This window comes from Fukomys damarensis, unplaced genomic scaffold, assembly GCF_012274545.1.
Source record: "Fukomys damarensis isolate Sample0158 unplaced genomic scaffold, DMR_v1.0_HiC HiC_scaffold_11, whole genome shotgun sequence".
Taxonomy (NCBI): Eukaryota; Metazoa; Chordata; class Mammalia; order Rodentia; family Bathyergidae; genus Fukomys; species Fukomys damarensis.
The window spans coordinates 46,868,300-46,887,846 of record NW_022900923.1 but is presented as its reverse complement, the minus strand read 5'-3'; the positions used below and the strand labels follow the sequence as shown (position 1 = coordinate 46,887,846).

Below are 19,547 nucleotides of genomic sequence, written 5' to 3'. Positions count from 1 at the left end.
TGTAGGATTTCTTTCTTTTTTTTTTTTTTTTTTTTTTGTACCAGGGATTGAACTCAGGCCCTTGCACTTGCGAGGCAGGCATGGCACCACTGAGCTAAATCCCCAGCCCTATTGTAGGATTTTTAAAGTAGCAACCTCCGCGTCTGGCACTAGGAAAATAATTATACCATATCTGCCTCTATATCTCAGTCAATACATTGATATCTTTGGAAGGAAATTCTCTAAAATATTAGCACGATCATATCTATACTATAGGATGATGGATGATTTTTTGTTCAGTTTTTTAGTTCAGTTTATACTTTTCTTCGTTTTCCAAGTGTTTATGAATGTGTGCATGTCACTTTTATGTCCTAAAATGTCTTACAAAGTTGTTGGGAACAGCTCTCTCCTAGACATGCTGGTCACAGACAGGAGTCTGCTTAAACCCGCTGACACAGGGCTCATCAGCCCTTGGTTTACCTAGCTCTCATTTCTGAAGACTGAGGAGGCTCAGATGAGCACAGCTATCGCCCTTCCTGCCATGCGCAGGGACATTCAGCAGCTGGCTTTCACAGCGCCCTGTGCAGCCCTCCTGGAGTTGCACCACCTTGAATGCTGCCCACCGAGGCTGCCACCTCACGCAGGAGCAGGCCTCCCTCGGGGACTGCCATGTTCCCCTGAGCCACGGGACTCACCCAGCACCGCCTCCAAGAGCCATAAGGAAGTCATGATCAACCGGATCCCTGCCGGACTAGGGTTGCCTACCCTGCTGGCTATGGAGGCCCCCAAACCTCACCTGTTTTCCCTTTTTCTAAAAATGTCAGCTCCTCAAAGACAGACCCTGAGCCTCCCAGTGCAGCTGCCCTGATAGGCGCGCCTTTCTTGCCCTCTCTCTGCTGTGCCTCTCCCCGACCGACACTTGCGCTGGGTGGCCAAGGCTCATCAGCCCGAACCCTGGAGCCAGGGCTCTTTCCCTAAGACCCTGCCAGCACTATGTTCATCCTGGAAAGAGTCTCCCTGAAACTTACTTCTGGAGTGGTTGGACTTAAAGGTAAAACACTTATTTTCTTAGAACAATTGCAACAATTTCATTGAGGGTAACAATGCTTTCTACTCTATTTCTAAGGCCTTTTCACATCCTAGCCTTCAGGTCCCTGACCCTGCCACCACACCCCAGAGCACAGCATACATTCGGAGCTGACCTCCATTTCAGGAAGGAATGGGTGCCCCGCTGAAGGCCAGATGAGATTAACATCCAAATATTCTTTTCTTTGTGCAAAACAACATTATGGACATTCGACACCCCGTCAGTTGGTGTGTGTAGTTGAGAAACCTGGTTCCCTGCCCCCACTTGTAATGCTGAATTCTTGAAATAGATTTGGACCACACAGGCAGCTCTCACCTGACAAATAGAGTAGGTCCAACAAGAGGCTTCATTTCTGGGTTTGAGTTTTTCACTGTCTTAGGGGATACTTGCCCCTGGCTAGTCTACTCAGTGTGCCTGGAATCCTATATGTTTACATTTTAAAAGTAAAATGAAACAATGCTGTAAATGAGGAAACCAGAAAAGGAATGCATAAAACAAAAAATTAATTATATATGTGGATATGTTGAAAGTTTAAAAAGAAGATTTATTTGAAGGAAAGTTCATGGGTAACAGAGACGCTTTGGAAGAGAGGGCTGAACATGTAGGGTTCCTGACAGGGTTCCTTATTCCTCTCAGTGCATTTTCACTCTAAAGAGTTCAGAAGCCCAGTGTGTTAGCGTGTCTAGTCTAACTGTGAAATACGCCTTTCATCTTCCTTGGTACAGAACAATGACTACACCTACACTTACACCTGCCCTGTGTGTCCAGTGCTTGAACGTTACGGTTATTCATGGCATTGGGGTCCCCCCATGGAACAACAGAAAGTAGGACTTGTAAGGGTGACATCCTAGGGCAGTAAAGACAAAGAGCAAATACTTAAGTGGCTCTGGTGAGTCCTGAGAAAGATTTCATATAAAGTGGGGGGGTCAAACAGATTTTGAGAGGAGTAGAGAGGGATGGTGGGGCTTGTGGCAGTTCCCCCAGGGGGTAAAGGGGGGGCTGCAGAGCACGCTGGGCCTGCGCCTATGTGTATATAACTGACCTGACCAGGTGCGCTGTGGCCACGGGGTCCAGGAGGCCAAGGGACTCAAAAGTGGAAATTGGCTCCATCTTGTAGAACTAACCTGAAGAACCCATGTGACTAATGGGAGATAGGCTTTGCCAGATGTTTTCAAATGTTCTCTGTCCAATCCAGTGATATTTTTAAAAGTCAAATTCCAGTATTAGTTTTTCTGTTTCAGATTGTTTAACAAATACCAATTGGGCATTCCCCCGTTTTTCTCTCCTGCTCTGTCATGAACCCATTGCCTGATGTAAGAGATTTTGTTTTTGTGATGGACCTTGAACATGAGAGAGTTATGTGTACGCACACGTGTGTGTGTGTGTGTGTGTGTGTGTGCGTGCGCGCACATATGTGTGTGTATGCATATTTGTGTATGTGGTACATGCGGGGTGGCCTGGAGGGCATAATTTTCTTATGTTTTTTGATGATGTGGAAGAGATTAGTTGTTAAGTAATATTAGTCCCTTTTGTAGATGTAAAAACCCTGAGTTTTCATTGGATACAGGTCCACTTTGAGTAAAAAGCACAGTTGTAGCCAGCAGTGGCAGGAGAGTACAGCTTTCAAGCACCCTTCTTTCTGCATTTTCTCTAGCTAGAAATGCAGGTGAAGCAAATTTTGGTGGTGCTGCTTCTGAGACTGAAGGGTTTTGGATAGTGTCATAGGGTAGAACTACCATATCAGCCCTGAGCTGCCTATCCCAGGCTGTTTCATGGTAGAAAAAGAAATTTGGATGTTAAAATATTGTGAATTTGGGTCTCTGTTATTGTAGCATCTAAACATATGTCTAAACTAGCGTGTGGTAGAAAGAGGGAAACTGCTTAGGTGTTACGCATGGAGACTTGCTCAGAAGGCTGGACTGTGGATGGATGTGTCCTCTTAAGGTGCTGTCAGGGCGTTGGTACTGCCGCTGTTATTACTCAAGAAGTAGCTGAGTCTTGAGAATATTAAAGGTATAAGATTTTTGATAGAGAGCATTTTTGTAAATCTAAAAACCTAAAAAATATAAAGTGACTTCTGCTGTCTCTAACAGAAATCTACTTTGTTTAGTTCAAAATTAACAGACACGGGAGGCGTTGACCATGAAATGTGACATTTGGCCTCATCCCTGGCCTTGAACACCCCCTTCCGTGCACTAGAATAGATAGCTCGATGAATCTTAAGGTAAACTCCCTAACTAAAAGGAGTTGTTATGTCTGGGTTAAAATGAACGGTCTTGTTGCTGTAATTTGTACCTGGGTAATGTGAACTGAGGAAATGAAATGTAACCTCCTGAATGAGACCATAGCTGTAAAACCTATAAAAGAAGAAGCTGCAACCCAATAGGAGGTCGGTCACTGACACTGCTCTCAGTGTGATCGACCTTTTGTCGACAGAATAAACTTAAAAAAAATTTACTTTCATTCAGCTCATCTCTGTGTGTCACTTGCCAGTTCCTTCCACAACTTTCAGTAATGTAATACCTGGAAGGGCATTTGGAATAAAATAATTGCTTTTCACTGCAATTCAGTAAACAATGTATTCCCTAGGAGAAATGATTGAAATCTACACCAGTACTCTTGTGCTAATCTTGGACTAACTTGATGTTTGGTATCCTGTGTTTGTGCACTTCAGATTTTAAGTAGGAAGGATTAATGAACATGTGCACTGACTTTGAGAGACTGTATCATGGAGCAAAGAATTAACTGGGGGGAGGAAGCAGTGTGTCTGTACTTTGCAAGATCACAGATAGGCTTCAAAGCAGAAAGTCTGAACTCTTGGCTATCCAAGCAGTTGATCTGAGGAGTAGTAGTTCAACTAAATTTCTACCTCTCAGCGCCTGTGAAAACCACCAAGTGTCATTTGTAGGTGTGGAAGATATATGGAAACAGAGGTTATCAGAGTTTCACCATGCCTCTGGGCTTCTACAGTAATTCTTATTTCTTCTGAGCACATTATGAAAGTTAAATTCTCCAAGCAAAGGTGAAACTTCCTTACTTAGAATGAATGTATCATCTAATCCACTGAAATCATTAATGCCACCTCCACCCTGACTGAGGTGATGTTTGTGGCCAATGCCCTGTGATGGACTGGGGGTGTGCCCAGCACCCTCCCACTCAGTATGCATCTGGAAGCTCTCCTTTCCTTCAGGCCAGAGCGCCTGTGGCTGGGAGGGTGGGGAGTCTGTGTTGGTGGAAGCACAGGGACGCATATCAATTGCTGGGTTTGTTGGGTAGCACAGCTATGCTGCCCTTTATTTATCCAGTGACTGTGCAGGCCTCGGCTGGGCCGACAGGAGAGCTCTGTATGACACACGTCATTACTGGTTTCAGTAAGAATGGATGTCTGTGAAGGGCATGGCAGTTTACAGCATCCTCTGGGTCATTAGTTTTAATATTGCCAGGAGCTACATTTAGATGGTCCTGGTGTTTGGACCTTCCAGGCACATCCTTCTAACAGACTAAGCAGTAGGATGTGTAGAACTTCTGTTCTGGATCCATGATAAATGGGCCCAGGAATCCCCCAAGCCAGACACACTCTGACCCTTTACTGGTGATAACTTCTGTCGGCTGCCACTATCTAGAGCCCTTGGTCCCATTTTTCTGCCCTGTTTCTTCCCTCCCCACTCCTGCCTGCTAGGTTGTTTAAAGTGGAGTTTTATGTAACAAGACTTTGGAGAATATGCCCAGCACAGGCAGGTCTGTTAGTATCTTTGTTGCTGTTGCTGCTACTCATTTCGTTTTGCCCCAGCTAAACACTAGGTATGTTGCTAATGGTGTTTCAGCTGTCACTTCTGCTTTCGGGTCAGTTACCTTCACCGGCCTATGGATCTTTTTCACAGAGGAGGCAAAGTCTTTTTTATCCTTTGCGACCAGGTCCCTCCATGGCAGACACTGGGATAGGCTGAGCTTTAGCAGCCCCTAGACACCCCTTGATCTTCCATTTGTAGATCACAAACCACCAGGCTTCTCATGGGCACCATGAACCACTTTTTTCTGTTACCAACAGGGATTTTTTTAGCTCATCTTCTGTGACTAATACTTCTTATGGCCCAGTAGTTCTTAACACTGTCTTACTCAGCACTCCCGGCCCTCACTGAATTTACATGCCCAAGTCCCTTCCCATACCTGCCCATCTGTGCATATCTGTTAACTGACTTTTCCTTAATAGAACTGTGAGCGTTTCAACTTCAAGTTCGTGTTGTCATGTCTCTGCATAGACACTGATAAAAATTCACGTTCTTCACAGAGCCTTGCACAAGCTCTTGCCTGTTTTGCACCTCCCTTCCACCCTGGTCCCAGGCCCACTCACCGGCCAGCGAGGAGACGACGGCTATGCTTCCATTGCTCTGCTTCAGCATGGGCAAGGCGGCTACACTCAGGACCACAAAGCTGTGGAAGTTGACCTCCATGGCTTTGCGCACCATGTTGATCTCACCATGAAAAAAAGTCAGAGGAGTGTAGAGGACGTGGTTGAGAATGAGCACGTCTATTCCTCCTGCAGGAGATGGCTGTGTTGAGAGAAACCATTTGGGGTTTGCCATCTTCCCCTTCCCCTCCCAAAAGCTCTGGGGTGACCCTTGGGCAAATTTCAGAGAAGGAAAGAGGAGAAGCAGCCTCACCCATGAGCTTTCCTGCTTCAGCAACAAATTGTTCTGCAAAGGGCATGTCTTCCATGTTGCCAGCAATGTAGTGTGCAGAGGCTGCCCCGAGCTCTAAGCAGCGGGATACCACCTGCAGAGTCACGACAACAACATCAACGGTTGACCTCGCTGCGGGCTTTTGGGTACAGTGTTTGAAGCAATTAGGGCTTAAATGAGAGATTGTTCATGTCCCTGTTTAAATGAGAAATGGTGTGTGTGTGGGGGGGGTGTTCACTGATCTTTCATAAACATTGTCCTTAGAAATGTTTTCTGAAGGATGGTAGAGCTTAAATGGATAAATCATTACTGTGCCAGGGATTAAGTCTGTGACCTGTCCTTGTAGTGTTTGTGAGTAGATGTTTCTGAATGCACCATGGGTATAGGCACTGGTTTCCAAGCGGATAGCTCCAGGTCTGTGAATGTTAGTACCTACCAGTCTTGTGAATCCGTGATGGGAAGTGTGCCTCAGAGTCCACATAGGCATGAGGATGTGGATTTGTCAGTAAGTACTGGGTTTTCAGTATCAAAATACAGTTAAATACGTATGATCCCATGGGTAAATGTACATGAATAGGTATGAATGTGACCATATACAACTCAAGAATTTTGTGGCTGTGTGTGTGTGTGTGTGTGTGTGTGTGTGTGTGTGTGTACGGACAAATGCTTAAATGCATATTTTTATATCCCTGTGGATGTTGGCTGTTTGAACCTGTACATGAGAATGCAAGATTTAAAGAGGAAGAGACAGAGAGGAGATAGAGGAGATTGCTGGCTTTTGTGTCCATCTGTGAGTAGATGTAAGAGCACAGTCGGCAGTGCAGGGGCGTGGGCCAAGGGCGAAGAACCCTCACCTTCTGAAGGGCTTCTCTTGACCTCGCTGTCAACACCACATGGGCTCCCATCTTCGCCAGGTGATAAGCCATTTCCCTTCCAATCCCCTTGCTGGCCCCTGTGACAATCACTTTCTTTCCTTGGAGCATCTCTGGGGAAGACCACAAAGAAGTGAGGACCACACTGCACTTGGCAGCACTGTCCCCCCATCCATGGTATGAGGAGTCTCGTTTCATGTCACAGTTTTAAAGGTTAAGAGCCAAGGTCAGCGTGTGTCACTGAAGGAGCTGCTCATCATTTATAAACAAGCTGTAGAGGGAGGTTTGGCCTGTTTGCTCAAAACCAAGACTGGCTCTTATCTGTCATTTCCAGAATCCTCCACGTGTGAGAACATAAGGACAAGGCCAGGAAGGAGGCGGTTCAGCTAAATTCTGGCATCCCAAACATCAACAGACTCAGCTAATTTGATTAGTGGAAAGAAAACTTAAAAAGTAATCGAAACACACTGATAGAGATTCCAGGGGTTTTTCCTCCCTCTACTTAGTCATCAACCCCAGGATCCTGTTTTGTCTCCTGATTATCAACCTTTCTATTGAGCCCCATTTTCTGGTTGCCTTGTGAATTTGGGAAAATACCTTTGTTTCTGTGGAGGATTTTAATTACTTCTCCTTCAGGTGCCAAGTAAAGCTTGGACTATTTGGCAAGCTTTGGGTTGCACGATCACCCTCCCCAGGTCCCTCCTACCCACAGCCTGTGGCTGGAGAACACAGGCATGGCACCCCACTTTCAGGTTCTGTCTTTTTCAGCAGCACCAGGGATCAGGAGCACATCTTGATCCTGAAGAAGACTTTAGTGCCCGTGTTTTCTAATCTATTTTACCGAAATGAGACACATTGGTACTTACCTGGTCTGAACTCCTCATGTGCAGAATAGTAGTAGTAGGCCAAGAAGACCATCAGAATGGGGAGGAGGTATTTTTTCAGAAAAGCCATCAGAAGGGGACCTGGCCCGAGGAGCCCTGTAGGACACACAGAGAGAACCTACAGAGCTTTCTACAACCTCCTAGACGGGCAGCAGCCTCAGAATTGTGACATCAGGGACGGGGAAGCTGGAGTACTCTCAGGCAGCGCTAGCCAGTTTCCCTGTCAGAGCAGTGATTGGCTTTGGGTGGGATCCCATTTGTCCCTGGCAGCCTGCGTGGTGGATTTCATAATGGACAATGTTTACTCCATCTCATTGAGCAAGAAGAGACTTCCAGATGGCCAAGCTCATGACTGTACAAGACTGGATTCCCGAGCATCCCTGCTTGAGCCCGTCTTCCTCTTAACACCATCTGTGCCAGGGATCAATGGCCTTTCAAGGGTGGTTTGTCCCAGGCAGGGAGAAGGAGAGAGAGAGAGAGAGAGAGAGTACGCGAGAGAGCGCGCGCATGCGGACTTCCGGGGACATATGAGTAACAGCAGCAGGAGCCAAGTGCAAGCCCAGTCTCACCCTCAGCCCCACCCCCAGTCGGAAGCAATTAAAAATAACAGCACAAGGCAGTAAAATAAGCTTGAGAATAAATGCACACATGTTGGAGAAAAAAATAAATGAAAGCAAACAAACCTTATAAACCCCACACTCAAGCTCAATGAAACAGTATTACAACATCAAAGAGAATTTGCAATCCAGGCAGAACCCAGATGGCGGGAAACCCAAGACCAATTCAGGACTCACAGTCAAGTGCAGTGGAACACACACTTATTACTTTAACAGAGAATAGAGAACACATAATGTGTGCCCAAACGAAAAAGGCAGTAAGCTGTTAAACTGGGTCATGTAAATGCTGTAGCAGGATGAGAAACATGAGGAGGGTTGAGGAAGAGGAGCCGTGGTGCAGGAGGAAAAAACACCCAGTGCTCTTGAAGCCAACTAGCATGCAGCGAGCACACGGCAGCTGGAAACAGACGGAGTAACAGTATAAGGGCAGGGAGGAAACCCACAGCAGTTTAGAATTCATTATGAGGGCAACGCAGGAGTAACTAGCTAGGCATATCTGTAGCAAGAGAAAGACTTTAGTATGTGTCATTGTTAAGTTTTTGAATTTAAAACCAAAGTCAAATCACAGATGTTGTCAGTCACAAAGCATATACTATTCTGTAAATTATCAGTGTAACAGAGGTACAGTCTTACATGCGAAATAAGACTGAGCATCGGTGGTTTGGAGGAGAGATGGAGTTGGGATGGGGAGGGCTGGATTTACACAAAGTTAAGATAAACTGAATTATTACAGCCCTAAATACAGTCTCTGGAAACAGTGAGCTTTCACTTCAGAGTAAGCGAAAACAATTTAAGACCCAGAGGAGATGAAACAATTTGTCAACAAAGGTCCACAGCTGTGAAGTTAAGTTCCAGAAAGCAATGACGATTGGAAAACAGTGGAGAGCTAGACAGAGCTCAGGGTTCATGGAGGCCAAAAATAGGATAAAGATAAAATTCATGTGAAAATTAGATAACACCCTGTTAGCACTGTGAGAAGAATTTGTATACTTTTAAATAAGGGACTTATGCAAACAAGATGCGTCACACCCCAGACTCCACTTTCACCCCCTTGAGGAAGAAAGTGCAAGGTTAGCCTCTAAACCCTCTACTGTTACAGTGAAACTCGGGAAACACTGAAGAGTGGCTTCTGAGTACGATATTGTTGAAAGGATAGAAAGGTGGGCGGAATAGGGAGATTTGTTCTCTGAACTTCCCCAAAAACAATTGTAAAGGCCACTGCAGAAAATGTAACTTTAGAGTAAGCAAAAATAATAAAAGTGAGATAAAGTTCAGGGTAAGAGAACACAAAACGAAATGATCACGGAATGTTGGCTCAATTAAATAAGGCCGAACATTGTGTAACTTCACAGGGCACCTTTAAACTCAGTGACACGAACAGATTAATAATTAGATGCCCTAGTAGCTATCGTGCAATGGAAGTAGGAAAAGCATTCAGTAAAATCATTCTCATGGAGTTAGATGGAAATTGTTACATAAAATGGACTGATGAGATACAAATATGTGTAATGTAATTGTAGTGATAAATCTCAGTGGTTCTCAAACACTTTGGTCTCAGCTTCTCTTGATACCCTTAAAAATTATCATGGACCTCCGAGGACCTGTGCACATATCTTTTCTCTACAGTTACTGGTATTGATATATTAGAAATCAACACAGGATTTTTAAAAACTCAAGAAAACTCTCCATTAGCAGTCAGACAATGACCTTATCACATGTCCTGTGGCCTCTAGAAAAGTCAAATAATGCCTTAGTGTGATTATGAAAATAGTTCTGATGTTTTAGACTCTAAGAGGGTCAGGGGGACCCTTGAGGGCCATATTTTGACTGTTACATAATAAACACCAAGTCCACCACATGTCTGCATTTACACAGCTGGTTCTCTCATTAGTTTGTCAGCTCCAGGAGGACATAGCTTCTGTCTTTTTTATTTTTGCATCTCTCCATTCCCTCAAGTCTCATTGGAAAATAAAAGCTTGTTCAACCAGCTTTTGCTGTTTTAGTTCAGTTTCTGAAAGGCTGTAGCAGTATGAACATTGCCATCTTTCTGGAGCCTGGTTTAATCCATGGAAATCACTGAGATTCAGTATTCTGAATCAAATCCACAAATCAAACCCACCCCCAAAGCCTTTTTCCTGGGATTCTCATCAAATTAAGACAAAGCAAAAAGGAAATTTGGCAGTTTCACCTTGCGGCTGTCTTGAGCTACACTCTTCTGGATCCACCCGTTTCTTTTCCTTCCGTAGCGAAGGAAGCTGACTGCTGGCCCCACCTCAGCTCCTCCTCCTCAGCCACATGCTGACCACCTGTAGTGTAGGACAGGTTTGGAGGGCACCTTCAGTGCAGCCCTGCGGTTTGCAAATACTCGCACGGAGTGGCTCCTCCTACTGGGAGTATACAGAGGGCCTGGCTGGGACAAGGCCTTTGATTACTTGAGCCTTGACAAGAGTGGCTGGGGTAACAGGAGAGGGCCCTGTGAGGACGGCCAAGCTGGAGGATGAGAGGAGATGGTCATGCGTGTGAGAAGCGGATGGTGATTTCCCTGCATTCAGCATGCAGGGACGCCGGTCATTACTGAGGCAGTGGCTGTGCCACTTTTCATGAATTTTGGTAGCTTTGTTAAGAAAGTGGCCCTGCATTTTTGGAAATGAGTCCTGCTGGCGGTAACCTCAGAGTAAAAGAGGAGCATTCAGAGGTTCTGCCTTCCCAAGGGAGAAGGGTATCAAAATGTTGGAACTGGAGAGAAGCTAGCTTTATATCAGAGTATGAAATTCTCCTTTTCTCACCCCACCCCCGCACCCGTTTTCTTCAGGTTTGATTTTTGGAACTCATAAATCTACCACAGCTGCCAAAATCTGTTCCCCATGACAGGAGAAAAGTTACTGTTTTATATAAGTTTATCCAGCAACAGACTCTTCTCGCTTTCTTCTTGCAGCCCTGGAGGATTGATCCTAGTGCCCCACACTGGGCAAGGGCTCCACCCCTGAGCCTTCCCTGATGTGTCTCATGAGGGAGGAGGTTATATTTGTCAATCCTTTTGCTCAATCCTACTCCCCCTAGGACAGATTCCCCCATGTTTCCTACCTAATGGCAACTCAGGTCTGGGAACATCAAACGAGGTGGAATAAATCGCTACCCCTAGCAGGCGTGGCCTGTGCAGCGGGACCCCTGTAGGAACCAGGTTGCCTGGGAGAGTGTGGGCTCCCCGCTTTGTGAACAAGTTCAGCTGGATCCCTGTCCCCCAGTGTGGCCGTGCCTCAGTGATGGTAACCCCCACTGCAGTAGGAGCTTTCCAGGCTTTTCTGGTTGAGCTTTCAAGGTCTCACGTGAGACACCCCAGGAAAGGGGACTCACCACGGTGGAAACACATCTCCTTGGAAAGTTTGCAGAAACAGCAGCAGCATAGGGAGCTGTGGGAGGGACCACTGCACTCAGCCCCTTGAATGCTCTGTTGTGTTGGCCAAGCAACTTGCAGCAGGCCCATCAAAGTGACAGAACAGGTACAGCCATTGAGTTTCTTAGTGTGCCTGTGACTTCAGAATTAGAGATGCACTTCCCTCTGGTGGGAAATGGGATTGCCAGACTTAACAAGCAAACATGTACGATGCCCAGTTAAATTTGAGTTTCAGAGAAACAATGAATACTTGTAAAGGATATCTATTTATCTATCTGTTGATCTATCTGTCTCAGCTATTGAGAGACTCTCACTGATATACTGACACATTTATCTTTGGTTATCTGGAGTTTAGATTAACTGGATGTGCTGTGTTTTGTTTGACAAACTGAGAAGTGAGGTATACCAAGAGACCACATTAGATGTGGGCCATGGCTTCCAATAGCCATCTTAGTTACCTTCCCCACAGCGGTGTCCAGCAGTCTGGCCACAGACAACCCTAAAGGGCTCTAAGTAGGAAAGGGTATGCAGCACGTGGTGACTGAGTGAAGATTCATCTAGAGACATTTATTTAGTGTGGCATTTGCCATGGGTCAGGCGCAGTGAATGAAACAGAAAATGAAGCTGTCTCCAGACCCTCGACGAATACAGTGTGAAAGGAAGTGTGCAGTGTCACTGTTGATGTGGATGGTGTGGGCGGAGAGAGGAAGAGTCTACCCTATGTGTAGGATGGGCAGGTAGGAAAGGCTTCTTGGAAGAGGTGGGCCCTGGTCCACAATGAAGAATGGAAGCAGCAAGCACTGAGCGTGTGGAGGAAGGGAGGGTTGGGCGGAGAACTTTCCGTGCAGAATAGGCTGTGAGTGAAAGTGGAAGGAGGCGTGACAGAGAATGGCATGTCTGAGAAACTCCAAACAACTCATGGCCGGATCCCTGATTGCAAGGTGGGAATGCAGGCCGAGGAGGACTCCTGGAGAAGAAAGCAGGGACCGTGGTTTTGAGGGTCTTTACTATTGGAGTGTGTAGGTCTGGCCTCTTATTTCCAGTTACGAAGCCCCCAAACTCTGCAGTCTCTCTGTCCCCACCCAGAACTCTGCATGTGCACTGGCCGATCGTCCCTCCTCCAGCCTGATGTGGAAAACTGTGGATATCCTGTACTCTCCAGGCTCATCCATCCGGCCCACGGTCCTGTCAGCATGTCAGGTCCCTGCCATGCCGTTCAGGTGTGGCCTTGTCCCTGAGGATTTGCAGCCTGCCGGAGCTATGCCCAACAGTGTTACTGGGTTCGCCCAAGCCCACATGGAATTTGCTACCATGTCTTCCTCTCGTTGGTTCTGTTACATTTACTTCACTGCTCAATAGTCTCTGCCATGTTACTTCTCTGCCCTGTCCCTAGACATCCCTTCCCTCAGCCTCTGTCAATCCGTCTTCCCTAAGTTTTCTACCTACTTCTTGGACTGCTCTCAGTTTTCTTTATAGACTGTTTTTCCCTTTAGCATTTCTTCGAAGTTGGAGTTGGCCTCCATCCTGGCCTCACTCATTTCTTCTCTATTGCCCCTGGGTGATCACCCTCACTCTCCTAGCTTGTAGTGCTGCCTTTACACTGATAAGTCCTAAAAGTCTCTCTCCTGTGAATCACTTCATCCTAGCTTCAGGTAGTATGTTTACCTGTCTGTTCACCTCCTTTTGAATGCTTCTTAAACATGTCAAAATCAGCATGCCAAAACTGACCTGATTGTATATAACAGTGTTTTTGAAGTACAATTTATGTTAGAAAATCATTGCATTTTAGAGAGACCCCAACGCAGAAGGAGGTGGCAAGCAGTGCTTTCTCCAAGCTATGACTCACTGCATAGGAGGAGCGGCTTGCATGGTGACTACTGATGACCCCAGAGCCCTCCAGAGAGAAATGCATCAGTGGAACAGAGCAGTGGACATGGCAGACTGCAGTGACTGGTGAGTTATTTGGGTTCGGCCATCCCTCCGGAGAGGGCAGTTGGCTGGTAACCATCACGGAGGGAGGCCGGCTCAGAGCAGCCGTGGACTGGCTCCATCTGGCAGCTCCCAAGGTCAGAGTGAGGTAGAACCGAGTTCAAGATCTGTGCTCTTTCTGCCCCTCTGTCTACCAGTGACAGCAGAGACTACCCTGAAGTGTGCTTTTTTCCCTGGATGGTTTGTTCTTGTTTTCATGTGAATGTGAATATCATTTTCAGATTTTTGTTGTGTTCTGTTCTTGTTTTCTTTCTCTCTTCTCTCTTTTCTTCTTATCATCTTCACCAGTTTCCAAAAGTTTGTGTAATCTTCTTTAATACATGAAAAAATGTTCAACAGCACTGGTCATTGGAGAAATGCAAATTTAAACAATTCTGTCTCACCCCAGAAAGAGTTGCTACCATCAAGAAATCATCCAATAGCACTTGCTGGCAGGGGTGTGGGGAAAAAAAAAACACTTCTCCGCTGTTGGTGGGAGTGTAGACGGGTGCAACCACTGTGGAAATCAGTGTGGGTCTTCCTCAGATGTCTGAAATTAGAGATTCCACTTGACCCAGCTCTTCCTCTTCTTGGTATCTTCTCAAAATAATTAAAAGCATCACACCACAGCGACATGTACACACCCATGTTTATAGCAGCACGCTTTGTAATAGCCAAGTTTTAGAAGTAGCCCAAATGCCTATCAACCAATGAATATAGAGTGTGGTTTTTTAATACAAAGGAATATTACTCAGCCATAAGGAAGGACAAGCTTGAGACATTTCCAGCTAAATGGATGCAGTTCGAGGCCATACTCGTAAGTGAAATAAATCAGACACCCATGTTTAAATATCAGATTGTTTCTCTGGTGTTAGAAACTATAAGTAGAAATAAGAACTGAAATGCATAATAGATATTGGAAAATGGGAAGAAAATGTTCAAATGAGAAGGGGAACAAGGGAGGGAGGAGGGAGAAAGGAAGGAGGGGAGAAGGAAAAAAATACAAGGAAAAAATAGAAACAAAGCTTTTTTTAAATAAGGAAGGGAAGGGGTTGAAGGGAAGGGAGGGGAATGGGAAAAAAGAAGGATGATGTATCACGGACAGGTGCAAATTCTCTGCTTAATGTGATCATTATGTGTGTCTAAAGTGCACCAATAAAAAAGAAAATCAATGCATTTTAAATGTATAATTCAACGATTTAAATTTATTTACAACATTGAGATACGATCACCGCCACCCCATTTTAGAACAGTTCCATCACCAGAAAAAGATCTCTCCTGCCACCTACCATTCCTCTTGATTGCCTGCGATGGCCACCCGCTTCCTGTCTCCCTGGGCTTGCCTTTTCTGGACCTCTACTGCATGTGCAGCACAGTCTGTGACGCAGGCAGTTGTGCTTGACTTCTTTCACTTTGCACAGGTTTTGCGGTTCAGTCGTGTTGTGGTGTGGCTCAGTATTTTTCTCCTTTTTGTGGCCGAAGCGTAGGCCGGTGACGGTGACCCTTTCGCAGCTTTCGACGTTGAGCAGCCGCCCACGTGCTGCCGGCGCCCTCCACTGCCGTGGGCTGTGTGTGGCTAGGTCGTCTCTCCTGTGCTTCTGCCCGTGCAGCCCTTCCGCGATGCTGCTGTCGTCCGTCTCTGTGTACGCGTTTTACTCCTCCTGGGTCTACACCCAGGGGCTCCGTGGGGTTGTAACTTTTTAAGAACTGCCAGGGTGTTCTCTAATGACTCTGTCATGTTTATGTGCCATCGCCTTAGTGATGTCCGCTCCAGTTGATGACTTCACCACCCACCAGAAGGCTTGGGTCTCTGTGACCTTCCCTGGTATAACCCATATCCATGATTGTGAATTCCTGTCATTCTCCCTGTTGAGCACGTCCAGGGCCATCTCCAGATTCCTCGTGCTATCGTGACGCCAGCCCCGGCCTCTGCTGTGTTCAGCTTCCCATTCATGTCCCTGTCTTACCTCCTCCAAACTATTTATTTATTCTTGGGCTTTTGAGGCAGGATCTCTCTTTGTAGTGCAGACTGGCCCTGAGCTCACTACGTAGCCCAGGCTGGCCTTGAACTCATGGCGATCCTCCTGCCTCAGCCTCCCAAGAGCTGGGATAACAGGTGTGCACCACCATGCCCGGCTCAAAACCATTTATTCTTAAAGCAGTTATGATGTATTTGGAATGAACCAAAGAGTATATGAAAATGTAGAATTTGTGAAACATAAGAATAGAACAGGAGCCTTGTGGTCCTACCGTCAAACTTAAGTCATGGGTGGACTAATACGATGCAGTTCCCTGAGGCTCCAGCCCACCCTCTTCACAGAACATCCAGTCAGCGCATTTCTCACCTTCAGAGGATGCAGGGTTCCCTACTGCTCTTAGAATAAAGCCCGGAGTCCCTATTTCAGCTTAAAGATTCTTTGTGCTCTTTGCCTTTCTTTCCCAGGAGCTTTCCCGCCCCTACCCCAGGCGCTGCTCCTCAGTCACACTTGGGGAAAGCCCCACCCCGACACCTGGTGCCTCTTTCTCTGTAGTACTCTGCACTTTTATTCTAGCTCGGGGCTTTCCCATCAGAGCAGCCTGGCCTGCGTCTCCGTGTGCACTGGCGCCCAGCACTTCTGGAGTATAAATGGGTGAGGTGGTTCGGTCACTTTTCCTTGTAGGCGCCTGGTAGGTGTTTGGAACTCAGAAGAAGGGCCTAGGCCAGAGACCCAGATTTGGAAGAGTGAAGTTGCAGAAGGCAAAGCCGAAGCCGTAGGAATCCGTGGGGACATCAGGGACAGAGTGAAGACCAAGAGAGGGAATAAGACCGGCTCACCAATCGGGCAGGGGAGGGGAGCCGGCGAGGAGGAATGGGGAGCACTGGGCGCAGGAGGAAACACGGAACCGAGGAGGACAAGCCTCGGCGGCCCTGGAGGGCAGAGGTTGGGGGTGGGCAAGGACAGCACAGGGAGTGGTCCTGGGCTCTGTGCTCCGTCCCAGTGAGCTCCGGCGCTGCAAGTGAAGCGCTGTGGGTCGGGGTGCACAAGGCGTGCGTTTCGTGGACGGGGAGGTGCACGCGGAAATTCTGTCCAGGGCCTGGGTGAGCGCGGGGTGGTGCACCCCCAAGGGCCTGGGGCAGCGCACATCTGAAGGGCAGTGTGATTCCGCGGGAGGAAGGAGTAGCGCTGTCACTAAGATGTTTCCGAGCCTATGCTCTGAGCCAGACACTGAAGCCGCGCGTTTCTCAGCTTGCAAGAAAGGTCGGGTGGGCTGTGAGACAGTCTCTGGAGGGGCAGATGTGCAGCGCGAATCCAGACGACATGGCACAGGGCTCTGGGAAGGGCCACTTCGGAAAACTGCGGAAACCAGTGGATGTTCAACCCTTGCCTCTGCTTCCAAATTCAGTAAGCTTTTTGGCACAGTTTGTTTCCCTCCTTCTATTTTTGGAAGGCAGATGAATGTGGCTTCCCTGTCTACCCATAAATCTTGGGAGTGGGTGAAGAAAAGGCGGAGAGCTAACTTCCGTGTGTGCTTCTTACTTGTATTTCTGCCTAAGCTTGTCCCTCCTAATCTGCATATACTCACAAACGTAAGTCAAGAGAGTCTTTCCCAGGTCCATCTTTTATTTTTGTATCTAATGGGAGTTTGGGGACTTGGCAACTGCCCTGAAAAATGACCTAAGAGGGCGGGAACTGGGGGGATTGCTGGGTTTAGGACGCTGAGAGCTTTAACAGGCGTCTGCCAGCAGAGGGAGCACCCGGGCTGGAAGAGAAAGCTACCAAGGCAGGGATTTAAATTCACACCGGCTTCATTTCTGACATTGTTTTCAGTAGCCCAGAGGCGTTTATGGGTCCAGATAAAAGAGGGAGAGGGAGAGGGAGAGACAGACTCACCACACACAAACCTAGGAACAGCTGCACACCCACAGCAGGGTCACCGATGGCTCCCTCGTCCCGCCCTCACACCCACCGCCTCCATCCAGCTAGGTGCTTTCCAGCCCTCCCTGAATCACCCTGGGAACAAGGGCAGCTTCTCAGACTACTGTCCCAGGCCTGCACAGTACGCCATCAAGGGCAGGAGACAGGAGTCCGTGTCTTGGCCAGGATTCTCGCTTGTCCCCATTTACCCAGGCGCTGGACCTTCTGTGAGCCTCATCTGTGTTCTGCCTCACAAACCCACTGTAACCAGGAACCCTGCTAAGTCAGTTAGCAGGAAACTGCCCCCAACCTGCTCCTCCACCTTATGGGTCAGGTTCTGCTTCCCGCTGGCCGGCCCCAGGCGACTCTGGCCCGCTCACATCTCCGGAAGAATCCTGCCGGTCGGTTGCCCTTCCTGTCTCTCCTTTTGGTAATTTCCCATTCACCAGTCTCCATCTTGCTATAAATTAGCTATAAATCCCAGCGGGTATTCTGTACTAGGGGCTCCTTCCCCTGTGGAACTGGGAGGGGTCTGGGTTCTCTTCACCATGCCACTGTGCAGCTCTGGGATTCTCGGACACTCCCAGGTGGTTCTGAAGTCACCTGCGGACACACTGGAGAGCGGCAGTGTGGGTGAGCAGGTGAGCACTTCCTAGCTTGCTTGAGACTTAATGGCTCGGGGCATCGACACTGTGGCTGGGGAAGCTGCTGCTTTGTCATGAATAACAGCAATTTTTGCTTTTTACTTCCCCATGTTCTGGTTCCACCCAGAGGCAATCACTGTTAAATCTTGATTCCCCCCTGAGTCAATGCCATATTTTTTTGGACAATATACTTTTGTTGCTATTTCTCGATTGTGCAGGTTTAGAAGTTATTTACTGATTTCCTACTAAGGAATATTTGATTTTTTTTCTTTTTGGCAACACAAACATTCATTCCTCTTCTAGGTTTGTAATACTATAATATCCCTATTTTAATGAAGTCATAAATCAGTGTTCATGTTATTGTTATTCATTGTTTATAGCTGAGTTGTGTTGTGTATTATGAATGCATCTTTTCTTCTAGTCTTTACTTCCCCGTGGGAGTTAATAATGTTCTCATTTTTATTCGTTTGCTTTCTTAGCTGTTCAAATTCTCCACTCTCTGACAAGAGCTATAAACTCAAATAAATCGGCCAAATTAATTGGATAATCTATCAGTTTGCTCCCCCTTTGGAGACATCTCTGGAGCTCTCTTCCTATGAGTTTTTCAGGCTCTTGTTGTGAGGACAGCCCTTTGCTATTATCTGAGAATTCCTATTCTTTTCCTCCATTTATTTCCTCATGAACGGTAGGGATTTTTTTTTTTTTTTGAGACTTGCATACAGGAGTGATATTTCACTTTTTTACATCTTTATGTGGGCATTACTCCATAAGACCCCAGCAACATGAAAGCCAGCGTGACAGTTCCCGTTAGCCCTGTCTGCTTGTCTTACTTTACCTTCCTTTGGTTTGTTTTTGGTCTGGGAAGGATTTCGAGACTGGAGACTATTTTCTCTCACAATTGGAAGATTGTGCTGCATCGCCTTTCAGTTCCTAGCTTCCAGGGTTGACACCCAGAAAGCCCCAGTGTTGTTTTGGATTCTGGATCTTTGGTTTGCGAATTGTTTTTCTGTATAGAACCTTTCAAATCTTTTATTCCTGGGGTTCTAACCTTTTTGATAATGTCTTTGCTGCGAGTTTTTTGTTGTTAATATTGTTGCTGTTCATGTGTTGGGTACGCACTGGGTCCATTCAGTACAAAGTAGAGAAATTGAAAGGGACCGGGGGAAGTGGGAAAGGGAATGAAAAGGAAGGAAGACGTGCTATATACTTACACCAACCAGCCCTTATGTACCACACAATATACTAATGAAAATGGAAATTTAAAAAATTGAAACTCAGATCTCTTGTTTTGGAGAAGTTATGTTTTTTTGCTTATGAATTCCCTTCCATTTTCTCTGTGCTTTCTTTTTGGAATTCTTGTTAGAAAATGTTAGAGCTTCTGGGCTGATCTTTTAAATCTCTTATCTTTTATTGTCATATTTTAAATCTTTTTTCATTTTTGTCCTACTTTCTGGGGGATTTCTATCATTTTCTTTTCCAATGCTCCATTATAATTTTTAAATTTCCAGATTTTTTTTTTTTTTTTTT

The 19,547-nt window shown here is 46.5% G+C and overlaps 2 protein-coding genes across 8 annotated transcripts in view; one reads left to right on the top strand and one right to left on the bottom strand.

Annotated features, from left to right (window-relative positions):
• Window positions 1-10,412, bottom strand: part of Hsd11b1 (hydroxysteroid 11-beta dehydrogenase 1) — a 26,278-nt gene extending 15,866 nt beyond the window's left edge. The window contains exons 1-5 of the mRNA XM_010613172.3: window positions 10,307-10,412; window positions 7,484-7,597; window positions 6,600-6,730; window positions 5,728-5,839; window positions 5,418-5,603 (exon numbers count right to left, since the gene is read on the bottom strand). Of these exons, the coding sequence (XP_010611474.1) occupies window positions 5,418-5,603; window positions 5,728-5,839; window positions 6,600-6,730; window positions 7,484-7,571 (517 nt within the window). The 5' untranslated portion in view covers window positions 7,572-7,597; window positions 10,307-10,412. The remainder of the gene's footprint in view (window positions 1-5,417; window positions 5,604-5,727; window positions 5,840-6,599; window positions 6,731-7,483; window positions 7,598-10,306) is intronic.
• CUNH1orf74 (chromosome unknown C1orf74 homolog) overlaps window positions 1-19,547 on the top strand; it is a 123,305-nt gene that overhangs the window by 65,521 nt on the left and 38,237 nt on the right. For 6 of the 7 annotated variants that reach the window (XM_033762238.1, XM_019205850.2, XM_033762240.1 and 3 more), the window contains one exon: window positions 13,302-13,465. The exons of the other annotated variant lie outside the window; for it this stretch is intronic. The gene's annotated coding sequence lies outside the window, so the exon portion shown is untranslated. The remainder of the gene's footprint in view (window positions 1-13,301; window positions 13,466-19,547) is intronic. 7 annotated transcript variants of the gene reach the window in all.